The sequence below is a fragment of the Pteropus vampyrus genome, unplaced genomic scaffold, assembly GCF_000151845.1.
Source record: "Pteropus vampyrus isolate Shadow unplaced genomic scaffold, Pvam_2.0 Scaffold5, whole genome shotgun sequence".
Taxonomy (NCBI): Eukaryota; Metazoa; Chordata; class Mammalia; order Chiroptera; family Pteropodidae; genus Pteropus; species Pteropus vampyrus.
Window position 1 is genome coordinate 16,223,927 of NW_011888786.1, and position 13,515 is coordinate 16,237,441.

The following is a 13,515-nucleotide window of genomic DNA, read 5'->3' on the forward strand; positions in this document are numbered from 1 at the left end:
ACAATGAAACGACCACAGGGCAATTCTGCCCACAGCTGAGTGAGAATGGGGGTGAGTTAGATTTCTTGGCAGGTGATAAGATATCAAGGCTGTTGAGATGTTGCCATTTTCAGTAATATAATGAAAAGTCCTTGCAGAGACATGATTGAGCAGCAGTGAGTAAAGTGGAAGAAAACTAGGGAAACAGGCAACACTGTACTCTGCCTCCTGCAAGCCCAACCTCATGCTCCTCAAGTGCACATTTAAACGCTGAAAGACCCACCCACTTGGTACACTTGACCACTAAAACTGCACACCTGACACAGCGGCTATGAATACATATACACCTTCTGTTCACTGGCCTTGAAACCCTCTCTTCCCAGTCCACCAATCCATCCATTTTGGCACATGGATCACAACAGAAATCATATCTCCCTTTAAGAAACACCCTCCCCAGGGTTTTTTTGTTTTGTTTCGTTTTGGTTTTTTTTGCCAAGATGAAACCAATCATCTGAATAGCAAAGGGAAGAACAGCCACAAGAAACAACAATTTGAATTGCTTTAAATATTTAAGTTAAAAGATTTGTAACAATTCATTTTAACATGAACTTTTTATCTCAATTTCAAACCAAGGCTGCATCACTTTTATTTCATCAATATCTAAAAATGTGATAGGCAGTCATCTCCTCACTGCACTTGAGATGAGCTTTTAAAGGACAGAGTGAGTCCAGTTGGATAGAGACACCAGAAAGTCTCTCTCTCAAATGGGGATAACGAAACCACCAACAAAAGAGCCTCATGGCATGAAAGCCGTCTCATTCCTGAATAGTTTTCCTCCTCATTTCGATCAAACCAGAGAAGGGCACAGGTGCTGAAAAAGACTAGGGGTCAGATTCCACCAGATACAGAGACCACATGGTACCTACCCACCCTAGGCACAGAAATTGTCTCAACATTCAAATTCACAAGCGAACTAAAAACAGTAGCTAAGGCAGAAAATTGGCTTGTAAAAAATATTCATTCTGCTACCTTGCAAACTTTAAAAAGGTGTGTTTAAACCCTCTTTGATGCTTTATCTGGATCGTGCAAAGTGACACCAATTAACACTTCTCTAAATTTTCCATTACTTATTGTTGGAGCATGTAGTGTGTGTTACTTTCTGTCTAAAAGCATATAATCTTCTGCCCTGCAGCACTGAAGAAACAATATGTGAAAAGGACTCTCTGTCTCTATTCAAACCCCAAATATCACCAATGTTAAGCAGTAGTAATCTCTAAATAATAGGAAAATAATGTTAGATTATAAACTAAAAGAATGCGGTTAAGTGTTAAACAAGTGTGTTAAAAGAATGATATGATCAAGACTATAAAATTACCTGATTTTAATTAACTAAAAATATGGTATATTTATTAGTCCCAACTTTTTGTTAAGGGAATTTTCAAACATACAGAAGTTGAAAGATTAGTGCAATGAACACCCATATATGCTCTACTTAGATTTGACAATATATTCAGTTTTTGTTTCATCTAACTATGCATGTGTGCAAATATATTTGTAAACATAAATATATACAGAGATATAGGTAACATCTGAAAAACATTTGTGGATACAATGACACTTCACATCTAAATGTTTCAACCTACATGTCCTAACAATAAAGATGTCCGCTTATCTAATGAGAAGGACATGATCAAGACAGTGTCACGTCACTTAGACTCCATTGTCTAAAGAATATATTATAACCACTTTCACATAATAAAAATTTTCAATGAGTTCTTACTCTAAACAACCTTCTCAGCTTCATCTCCCACAAATCTCCTTCACATACTCTTTTCTCCATTACTCTAGCCATGTAGATAGATTTTCCATCTGGGCATCTCAATGTTCTCTCTGCTATCATGTCCTGCATTATATTTTCTCTCTGTACAAACATTCCTCTTTCTTCAAGAGCCATGAGAAATGACATTTCATGCAAGAAGCCTTCCTTGGTTCTTCCACAAACCCTTCCAAAGAACAGAGTAATCTCTCCTTGCTTTGCCATTCCCTACTGTGGTGTCATTTTGCAAACTTTCTTTGGTGCTCTCTAAGATAAAGGCACATGCTCATAGCATTTCTGTAGGCTGTACAAAATATTCCATAAATAATTGTTAGATATGTAAAATTTTTAAAAAATCTCAATTTTATGTGTCAAGAAATAGTTCAATTATGAAAAGAATGTTTTTATTTATCCTATTCAAATTCTTTTCATGTTGATTATCCAACTCCCATTCTTAAAAACCAAATCACTTGCTCCGTTTACTGTACACTTAGTATGCATAAAGCAATCTTTGAACACTATAAAATGTACTTACCTTCTCATTATTGTAATAAGAGATGCTAAAGCCATCAAATTTCACCCATCTCTTCTGAAACATGCGTTTTCTATAAAACATATGAAATTGTTATTTTACATTTAAGTAACATGAACTTGAATTTTAAATACATTTGTAATGAAACTACATCGAGTATATTCCGGTTTCCTGTTAAACAGTACAGAAAACAATAGGCTAAGACAATGTACAGTTCTGGCAATGGTGCACAGGAAAATGACACTTGTTAATCAGCCGACACAGGTAGTTAAAGCAATGATACTGTTGTCAGTGTTGTCATCCACATTTGTAAGGTTGAGTGCAAAACAAAGTGTGGTCAGACACGCTATCAGTACACTTCTTTCCCTTAATGGAGATAATCCTTTAATGAAGATAATATAAACGTTCATCTCTCATTAAACTTTTAACATTTATCTTATTTTACCTTAATTTTTGCTTTGGAGCATGAATAATAATTTGCTAAAATAAAAAAGTTTTGTCAATTCGGTTTACACAAATTATTTAATTATGATTGAATAAGCCTTGCCTAAATATAGAGATCATTTACAATCACCCAAAATTCACTGAAACATTAACCTTTTTTGAAAAAGAATCATATAAAAGGAGAATGTCATTTAAAATGGTTACTGACATGAGAAACAAAGCAAAACAATGTAATCACACATTTTCTGTTTAGTCCTAAAAGAGTAAAAATCTTTTTCTGGCTATGTAAGGAAAAAGTAAAGAACCATTTCTACTTGAGGGTTTTTGTTGTCGTCGTTGTTGTTGTTGTTGTTGTTTTGGGAGGGGTTCTGTTTCTAGTCCCTTCCGTGAAGACAGACAACCCTAAAGGTTTAGAATATCCTCTTGTCTAAGTGGCTTTCAGTATGGACTGATACAGTCTAGATACTTTTAGCCTTTAACACAGATAAGATATAAAAACTAAGTGTTTTTAAGTCATTTCTAAACAAATACATAAATAACAACCATGTCTATCCTTTCCTTTTGCAGTGTCCTAACATGTTGAAGATAAGGAACTGGCATAACTTTCTGAGATAGAGAAAGGACTTCAGGAAGTGTAGAGAATTTGTCTTCCAGGCTTTTTCCTGAGCAGCATACAGCTATTACTCAAGCAAAATGCAGGGGGCCTCCCATTAAGCACTGAATTGTGAAATAATAACATGTACACTTTAAAATCAACCTACTACCGCAACCTACTACCCAGCCCTCTCTCCATCTTTCTCCCTCATCTTTCTGCTTCTTTTTAACTTCTCTTGGTCTGCAAAGTGTTTTCTTAATACTGCAATACATGACATTGTTATAGATATCTGGTTTTCATTTCTTTCACCAATCCAAGGGTTCCTCAAATTCCCAGAAGTAAAATTAAAAGGTGAAGAAATACTATCAAACACACAATAATACACTGAACAAAATCAGTTCACACGCATTTCATGTTGATCTTGTCATATTTAAAGGCAGGTAAATTCACATCTTCCCACACAATCTCAACGGCAATTCTATAAACCAAGATTTGGTTTGGGCCCCAGCTGCCATACATTATGAATGGTAGTAAAATAGCTCTGTAACTTAGAACTTTCCATTTTATTATAAAAATAATCAACATCTATGTGTAGATAAATTCCTTAGGACCCTCCATTATCTCTGTATTCCCCTTGTCAATTATTCCTTATCTTTAAGAGTTCTACCTAAACCACCTCCAAGCATTTCTTTTCTAATGAGCCAATTCAAACAGAATACAAAATTATTCTCAAAGCACCCTCCCCTTTTCCTCATAGCTCTTAATACAATTTCCAATTATACATATCTGTGTACATGCTTAATGTCTGTCTCCCACACCAGCCCTTATGCTTTACAAGGACGAAGTCCAAGAACATTTCATTTTCTACTCCATGATCAGCAACTAACACAGAGACAAATAAAGCACTAAAAAAAGAATTCCTTGAATGAATGAGTGACATGAGTGTGAGTGGCTGGCTCCTTTTCCTTGGGTTCTCAAATGTCATTCCCTCCAAGTAGCCCTCTCTGACTCCCACATAGATCCTTCGGGTCCCCTGGGTCTCTTGCTCCATATCATTACTTAATCACACTTCGTAGATTTTGTAATTATATATTTGTTTTGTTTCATTCATCTCCCATGCTAGATGTTGCGTTACTTGAGTGTAGAAACTATTTATGCTTTGTTTCTCACTGTAAAACCAGTGACTACCACAGTTTCTAGTATATAAAATGTGCTTAATATATATTTAATGAACAAATGAGTGAATATATTTTCACTGAAAAATACTCAAATTTGCATTTTATATGTAGAAAAAATAAATACTAATAAAACACTTCACTTTTAATTTCATTTTTTGCTTTTTTCAAATACTACAGATCAGATTTTTATGTGACCATATAAAAGCTTTGTAAAACTATCTCATTAAAGAAAAATTAGAGCCTACAGAAAACCTGAAAAATCATTAATTTCCATTTAATTTTAAAATACATTTTAAATATTTTAAAATTATATTCTTTAAAATTTACTCATTTGGTATTTTTCTATTTAAAATGCAAATTAATCAACTTAAAAGATATCTCTAAAACTAAATCTATATAAACAATATTTTGCTCACTAGATGTGTCAACATTCAATTAGCTATTTTCTTCACGTGAACTTCAATACCTAATTCTAATAACTGGCTAATTAAAAAAATGTACATTTAGATCCTTTCTCACAATAGTATCCCCCTTTCTACCAAATAAAAAATTGGATTTAATATTGGTAAATCCTATAAATTAATCAAAATTTCAACTAAAATATTAAAAGAGCTTGAGAAGGATGTATTTCTAAATGTAACTGTACAGCTTTAGTTAATAAATGCTGGTGAATATTAAATTTTTAAGAATTATCTTTTTTGTGCAAGAATTAAATATTTCTCTCGTGTATTTAACAAGTCCACTAAATTTCAGGCAACTAATTCCACTAGAATTATGTAAAATTAATCTACGACACACAGTTAGAGGTTGCTAAAATACTTTATACATTTTCTCTAAGTTATGCCTTTCTCTTAAATATCTTTTAACAACTGAATTTGTTTAGTAAATGTTAAGAAAAAAAGACAAAGTATGAAATATGATGTCACCCTAGCCTGTGTTCCTACTATCACATGACAGGAATTAGACCTGAAGAGATTTTAAACCCTTAGTCAATTAACAATTTATTCGGCACAATAATCTTGGTAATAAAAACAACAAACACGTATATAGTGCTTTGTTCTAGGCACTGCTGCAAGCTATATGCAAATATTCATTCATTTAATCCTCCGAATAACCATATAAGTAACATTATTCCCATTTTACAGATGAAGGCACAGAGGCACTGGTAGATTTAATAATTTGCCCACATCACACAACCAGTAAAGAGCGTACCTGGGAGTCAAATCCAGGCAACCTGTGCTCTTAACCATGTGCAAACCCGACTCTAGCACATTTTATAGCAAAGCCATCTGGACATCCCTTTAGGCAGCAATAACATTTGACCTCTGCCCATTTTATGAGTTCAATTTTGCAAAGTACTTCGGAATTCCTTCAGGAAAAAAGGTAAAGTAGACAAGAAACATATTAGCCTAGGTTTTATCCTATTTTGTTTTTAGGGTTCTGAAGGGAAACATTTCTTTAAGAAGCTTTTTAAGAATAGTTTATAAGACTTGTGCAGTGTTATTGAATGGATTTCTACAAACTCTTCCCTTGAGCCGAGGCAGGGCAGGTGGTCTAAAGTTTCAAGTGCTTTCATAAATACAACTTCACCACCTGGTGTCAGTTTCTGTTGTGCCAAAATTATGTATCTTAAAAAATTCTTTTTAACAACAGTGTATGTACAAACAATTAAATCTCTATTTATAAAGTGTTAACACAGAGGTGCTTCTGTTTAATATCATTCCTAAGTGCCAGAAGGATTTTTTTAAAAAAAGAGTTCATATGATAGCTTTAAAAAAATTCCCCAAATCAAACAAGCATGCTACTAATGATAGTTAAGATGGCAGAGGCTACCAAATTGTCATTTTTAAATATCAAACAACTGGAATGAACCTTAAAGGCACTAAGTCAAATATATGGCTTAATAAACCATGGTACTTAAATTATCACAAACATATATGTTAATCATTCTAAACAATATATGAGAAAAAATATATCAATATGCTTTTCCAGATTCATCTCCCTCTTTTATATAATCCTAAAGTATTATATGCACATTTTGTCATTCTCTGCCCTAACCCTAGACACAATATTTTTTAAACTACAATTTCCGAAAGTATAGATTTTTATCTAACCACTCATTTTTTATTTAGCTAATTATTTTACCTAATTACTCTTTTAAGTATGACACTTATAAATGATGTAATATTAGTTATGAAGTATTTTATAGATACAGTTCCAAGGAATTATTATATTTCAATAAAATTCCAGTATGTTTCTATTCTAAAAAGCATTTCTTCTCTTTTAAGCAAACCAAAATGAGAGCTTCCAAGATTATATGAACCAAAATGTGTTTGAAGTAAAAAAAAAAAAAAAAAATTCTCTAAAATCCCAGCTTCCATCTGCGCTATATCTAACCCTTCAAATGAGAAAAATATATTATTTAACATAAAATTCCAGGTGCTGAAAAGACTTTGTAAAGTCAATGATAAAGCATGAATTTTTGTGTGTGACAACCAATTTTTACAAAGAGCTTAGTGATTACATGATATATGAAAAAGCTATGTTAAAAGATTCACACTTCTATTGTAAGGAGTCATACTCTGTTAAAAAAAAAAAAGTCCAACATGAAACCAGCTTCTAGTCAAGATGATCAATTAAAAACTTGCATCTACCACTACCTCTCCCCTAACTTCAAAGGATTAAAAAACAAATAAAAATAAATACCTACAAACCAACACTGAAGACAGGAACAATATTTAGAAATCAGGAAAGCAGAAGGAAGGAAAGGAAGTGATTTAGGGGGCTTCAGAGAGCCAATTGCTAAGCCTGAAATTGATCACACTGAGAGGAAAACCAATTCACCCACAAAATCTCAGAAAGTCTCAGGAGAAGTAGGCACCAATTAATTCTGGAAGTTACTATGAAGGACAGAGGGTTGCTGAGGACACAAAGATTTGTTGAAAGGCAATTTAAGAGAGAAACTTGTATCCTCATCACTCCATCCCAGAATCCCTTTCTCATTTCACACTGCTGGAAGACTGCCTCTCTTCTTCTTCAAAAGAAGAGTAGTGTTTTTCACTGGAGTAGATCAAACAGGTGGTCTCTGGACCGGAAGTTTCAGACATGGCTAACAGTAGGGGACAGTATTAAGAATAGGAGAATTAAACGAAGAGTCTGTGTTGTAAATATTTACACTCCAAGTCCACTTTCCCTACTAAGCTCCCAAAAAACTTTTTACCAATGTTAACACCCTCAAAAAGGGGATTCTTTTAAAAGATACTGGCATGAGGAGTCTCCAAGGAAACATATTAGGAAAGGTCTAGCAAGATCATCTTACGAAAAATAGCAAGACTTATCAGTCTGTTCTAATCAGCTTTGTGAGATCTCACTTTAAAAATGAACAGCCAAAAATTAACAAGACATTTGAGAAAACCATCTCAAAGGTAAAAGATGGGAAGGACTGCCCCCTCAAAAAAGGTGAAAGAAACAGATGCTTTAAAAACATATTGATTTCCTCAGAGATATAAGAGAATATACTGTATCCATGGAAAATTAACAGTGTGTTATTTTAAAAACAGTCAAGAGAAAGTGTTTTCAATATTAAATACAGGATAACAAAACACAAAACTGGGTTTCAAAATACAAATTAAAGAAACTTACCAGAAATGAAAAAATGGAAAAGCTACATTTTTATCAGCAGGAAGTCCAACACTAAAGTACCAGGAATTTCAGAAAGAAAAAACAGAAAATTTATCAAAGAAATAAAACAAGAAAATCTCTCAGAATTGAAAAACAGGCTCTATATAAAGGATCAAGAATCAGATTCTTAGCACCAGTTCTACAATACTAGAGATCAGGGAAGACTACGGACTGCTGATCTGGAGATATTCTTTTCAATCAAGATTTCCAAACCATGAAAAATCATCAAAAAGCATACTTAGAAAAAAAAATGACACCAACATGCAAGATCTCAAAAAATATACCTCCTATCTACCTTTTTTCAGGAAGCCCCAAGGAGGGAGGGTGTGGGGTGAGGGCAGTGTGCAATGACATGAGGTTGAGGAAAGACAAAAACACTAGAGAGAGGCGTAGAGAATTCCCAGGATAGTGATGAAGAGAATCACAGAATGCTAACTGTGCAGCAGGCCTGGGAAACAACCAGCTCAAACTAAACAAGTTTTCTTAGGAGGCTGTAGGATGATGAAACTGATACATATATGTATTTTGGTCACTTCAGAGATGTATATTTCTGAGGAAGAATATTAGGATAAATGAATAACTATATACAATATTAAGCAACCAAAAAATAAATCAACAACTATTAATTCCAAGAAAAACTAAAGGTTGCAAATGAAATAAAAATTAATTACAATATGCTTCATAGCTCATCTACACAAAGAATATAAAACTACAGATATTACCTAACTTTTATGTAACTTTATTAAAAGGATGATTAATAAGAATGGAATGTAAGAGAGACAGTAATAAAAATGAATAAATATCATATTCCATGGTAGTACCTCAACAGTTAATTCCTAATACTGAAAAGTAAGAATCAGTATAAAAATATTATTAAGATAGACAAAGTAAATACCAAAAGAAACTACTAAAAGAGTTGAAAGTGGCTCTCTCCTGTGAAGAAGTAGAAGGGGAGAAAAAATTTGCTATTTTTTTTTTTTTTAATAAGCCACTTAGAACTTTCTGATTCTTTAAACTTATGTACTTTTATAACCACCAAAAATTTTAATTTTGAAAGTTTAATGTGAACACATGATCTCTTTGCATTACATATGCCAGGAAAAGAACTGGCTAGAATTCACTTTCAGTAACATTATCAAAGGTCACCCGAAATAAAATGATGCCCTTTTGAAGAAAAAGAAAACTGAGGTTTATTGAGCCCTGATTAAGTAAAAGGCCTAATGTTACCTACTTTTCCAACTGATCCCACAAACGAAGTCTTGACCTTATAGTTTGATGTGGGAAATGGAGTTTCTGAGACGCTGAGTCACACAGCAAATAAGCGATAGCTTGAAACTCTAATTTTAATCTGACCCCAACGCCCTCATTTATTTCTCTGCAGTTAGACTGAAATAAAGCCATGTTATTTTAATAAACACTAAAACTAAAAATTTTCCCCTCAAACTACAAATAAAATATTGAGGCTTTTTATTTGTTTGGCAGTCTTTACAAGTGATGATGATTTGATAAATGGCCAACTAGTTTGTCAATACTATAAAAAAGATACTTTTTACCAGAGATTTAAGTTCAACAAGGTGATGGATACATAACACCTGGGTCGGACAGAGACTTGTCAACTTTGTGCTAACAGCTGCTTTTCACTGAAAGGCCAGCCACAGGCCAGCATTCTCATAAGATTTGCACTCACACCTGTGTACCATGGAGGTAAAATGGTTCCACTAAAGCAGTCTTAGAGACACTGAGCACTGGCTGGAAAATCAGTTACTGACAACATCACCAGCAGTATAAGCTCGGATCTCCCCCCTAGTCATGGGCACCGGCTTCTTAGTAATCTGGCTCCTAACCACTGCCTGGGATTTGACTTCTTCTTGGTATTTGACCACTGGCGTTTTGATTTTCCCTAAGGTCTCTGTTCAACTTGAACTTGAAATTCACTGGCAGTTTCTCCTTCCTGATCCTACAGCCCAACCTCACATCTTTTATAAAATAACCCCAACTAACATATACTGTCCATCTCACAGACTTCAAGACCTTCAGATATTGCATACGTTAGTACTCTTTCACTCCCTCTAGCTGGAAAAGTAGTTCATCTAAAAATGCCAGTTCAAAATGTATCCATTTTCCAAAAACCAACAGAACTGTGGCTACTTCTCCCTATCAAGTCTATCAAGAAATGCTTTCTCAACCCCTCTGTAACCTCATGATTCTGTACTCTGTGGACCTTTCTGTCTTTTGCCTTTATTTTTATTTTCATATTTTTTTTCTGTTCTAAATGGAAAATACAAAAAAGAAACACATTTCACTTATCTTTGTTCTTCTCCATAAATTCTTAAGTATATTTTTACTTAAATAGCTGAATTAGCCTCACATGTTCAGCTTCTGCTGCTGTCTCAGGATCACATTATCACACAATGCTTCCCCATGATTAAAAATTAATACTATTTTTTTAAAGAGAATTTAGTTGACTGCTTCTCGGCCTTTTGGCTAAGATCAAGTGGAGAATTCGGTTGAGTAAGAAATAAAAGTCCTAAAACATCTCGTCAAGTAAAATATTAACTCCTCAAGATATACTGCAGTTTTTAAAAATACACTCTGTGCTGAACAAACATCTTTAGGAAAGACCAAGTTGAAGTCAAAAGGGTTTTCTTATTGCAGATATTCTTGGATATTTCAATATGTGCATCTCCTGGAATGGGTACAGCACACTGAAGCATGTTTTCTTTTATAACTCACAGGATTCTTCCTCTGAGTTACATATTTGGAAAATTCTGGAATAAATTATATCCAGTCTTTCATATTTGCATCTAGTCATATTTGCTGAAAAGCTTGAGTTTAGTAGCTACAGCTAGAAAAGGGCAAGGGGAGAGACTTGCTTTTAATCCTTAAAACTCAGTGAGTTTTATAAAACAGGTACTATTTATTAAGTTTTTCATCTGCTTGACCTCCTTGAAATACTAATAAAAGACCCAAGTTCAACATTTTATCAAGTTTCTTCCACACAATTTTGTAAACCAATAGTATCGGGCTATATTATAATTAGATCATTCAAATATTTAAATAAATTTCATACTTTAAGCTAAATAGGAAATATTTCAATATTTGGTTGCATAATGTTACACAATTATTTTCTTACTAAATATTAGGCAATTTTCACATGTTGTTCATTAATTCAGAACTAGCATTTCCATTTCAAAAGCAAACACATACTCAATCATGTGAAATAAATCCAGATTATAAATTTGATTATTTTGTTTAATGTCACTCATGACCAAGGACAGTTTCAAACAGTACGTGGAGGATAAAACTGAGTGCAGTTATTTGTTTTTAAACTGTGTTCTGACAATACATGTGTCTTTAAGAAGGAAACAGAATTATAACAAGAACACTGAGAGTCCACTGCTCTGTTAATGTATACCAGCACTATCAATGGCACCTGCAGATTTTCACCCAATATAGTGTTTAGAATTCAGTTTTACAAAATCTCTATTAAAACAAACAAACAAAAAACCTAGCTGTTTTAGGAGAATTTAAAGAAAAAAATAAGGTTAATGCTAGGGTTTTTTTTTTTTTTACTCATTCATTCAACAGCAAACACTAAGAACATCTACCACGTTCCAGGCAGTGTTCTAGCTACTGATGCCACAGGAAACAAAAGCCAATACAGATGCTGTGCCCATGAGCACACAGAAGATAAATAAATCATCCAGTATATGAGTCCCAGAGAGAAAAATTAAGGGAGTGATGGGGTGGTATGAGAGAGGCAGAGATAATTTTAAATTTAGTGTCCAAGGCCTCAATGCAAAGGAGACATTACAGCAAGAACTTGAGGGAAATAAGGTATAAGCCATGCTGCTCTCAGGTGAGAGAGCATTCCAGGCAGAAAGAAGAACAAGTGCAAGCATCCCTGAAGAGGGCTCTTGCTTCTTATTCCTTTTATGTTTAAGAGAATAATAGGAAGTGGTTTCCTTATTTGGGGATTGTTCAGGTTATAATTTTCTATTTGGGGTTCAGGGGAGATGGAGGAAAGTGGTAGAAGGTTTGAGGCAACTATCTAATCTGTCTTGTGACTCTATGGCCCACAGGTCAAATCTGGCCCATTATCTGTATTTATAAAGTTTTACTGAAACACAGCCTCATGCATTAGCTTACATATTCTCTATGGCTGCTTTCATGCTACGACTGCTGAGCTGCTGATGTCCCATAGAGATCGTATGGCTGTAAAGATTAAAATATTTATTATCTGACCATTTACAGAAAAAGTTTGCTAATATCTTTTCTATGGAATTCAGAATGTCATCTAAATTAGCGCTGCCTGCACCAAAGAGACATGTGACCATGAGTTAAACAAAGCTTAGTAACCTCTGCATAAGGAATTGGTAGGCATCACTTTTTATAACTAATGAGCATCTCAAACAACCTCACAACGGCCTATGGAGTCTAACTGTGAAAAGGAAAAATTCAGATTCTACTTCTAGTCTAATAAATACATGCTTCTTGGCCAGTTACACATATTTCTATCCAGTCATAGCAATATAATCATGGAGAAGAATTTTTTTTAATTTCTTAGTGATATAACAAGCTCTTTTGTTTACTTTCCTATCTCCATTCATCCAGGTACCCAGGAGAAAAACTTTTAAGCCCAAAAAGTTTCCCCTAAAATACAAAAATATAAATCAGAAAACTTAGAGCATCTAACTGTAGGCAGGTTCAGAATAGAAATGATGGAGAGTCAGGTTCTGATAGAGAGAAAGGGAAAATGTTCTAACTGTCCCAGAGGTGGCCAATAATGGGGAAGGTTCTGCAGTGTGCCCAGAGAATAAATAGACCAACTCTGCAAACAGCAAGGTGCCACCAGAGTTCAGGAGATCATACAGAAAACCATAGCTGCTAAGGGCTCAGGACCCAGAGTCTGCTAAATCTTCTGGTGATATTTTGAGAGAGCCCTAGGATCTCTCTAAACACTTAAATTAAACAAAAATGAAAGATTTGAGCACATTCCAGCTCACTGTTTCATTCCACCAGTATGTATGTTTGAGCGCTGACTCATTTTTGCTATTTGACTTTGTCATCCTAATATAACCAGAAAGGAACTAATACCAAGAAGTACTCTGCTTCGGTTTATTCAACATCTAGTTTGCTAAAAGAATGCAATTCTATGAAGTATTAACCACATAATTATTAACCATAAAAGTGTTGGCGTTTGAGTTTTTTGTTGTTGCTGTTTTGGGTTTTCTTTTCTTTCTTCAGAACTCACTAGTCAACTGATGCTTCTTCTGGTAATTTTTTTCTA

The 13,515-nt window shown here is 34.1% G+C and overlaps 1 protein-coding gene across 1 annotated transcript in view; it reads right to left on the bottom strand.

Annotated features, from left to right (window-relative positions):
• ARAP2 (ArfGAP with RhoGAP domain, ankyrin repeat and PH domain 2) overlaps window positions 1–13,515 on the bottom strand; it is a 171,545-nt gene that overhangs the window by 133,263 nt on the left and 24,767 nt on the right. The window contains exon 7 of the mRNA XM_023534268.1: window positions 2,331–2,400. Coding sequence (XP_023390036.1) covers window positions 2,331–2,400 — 70 coding nt within the window. The remainder of the gene's footprint in view (window positions 1–2,330; window positions 2,401–13,515) is intronic.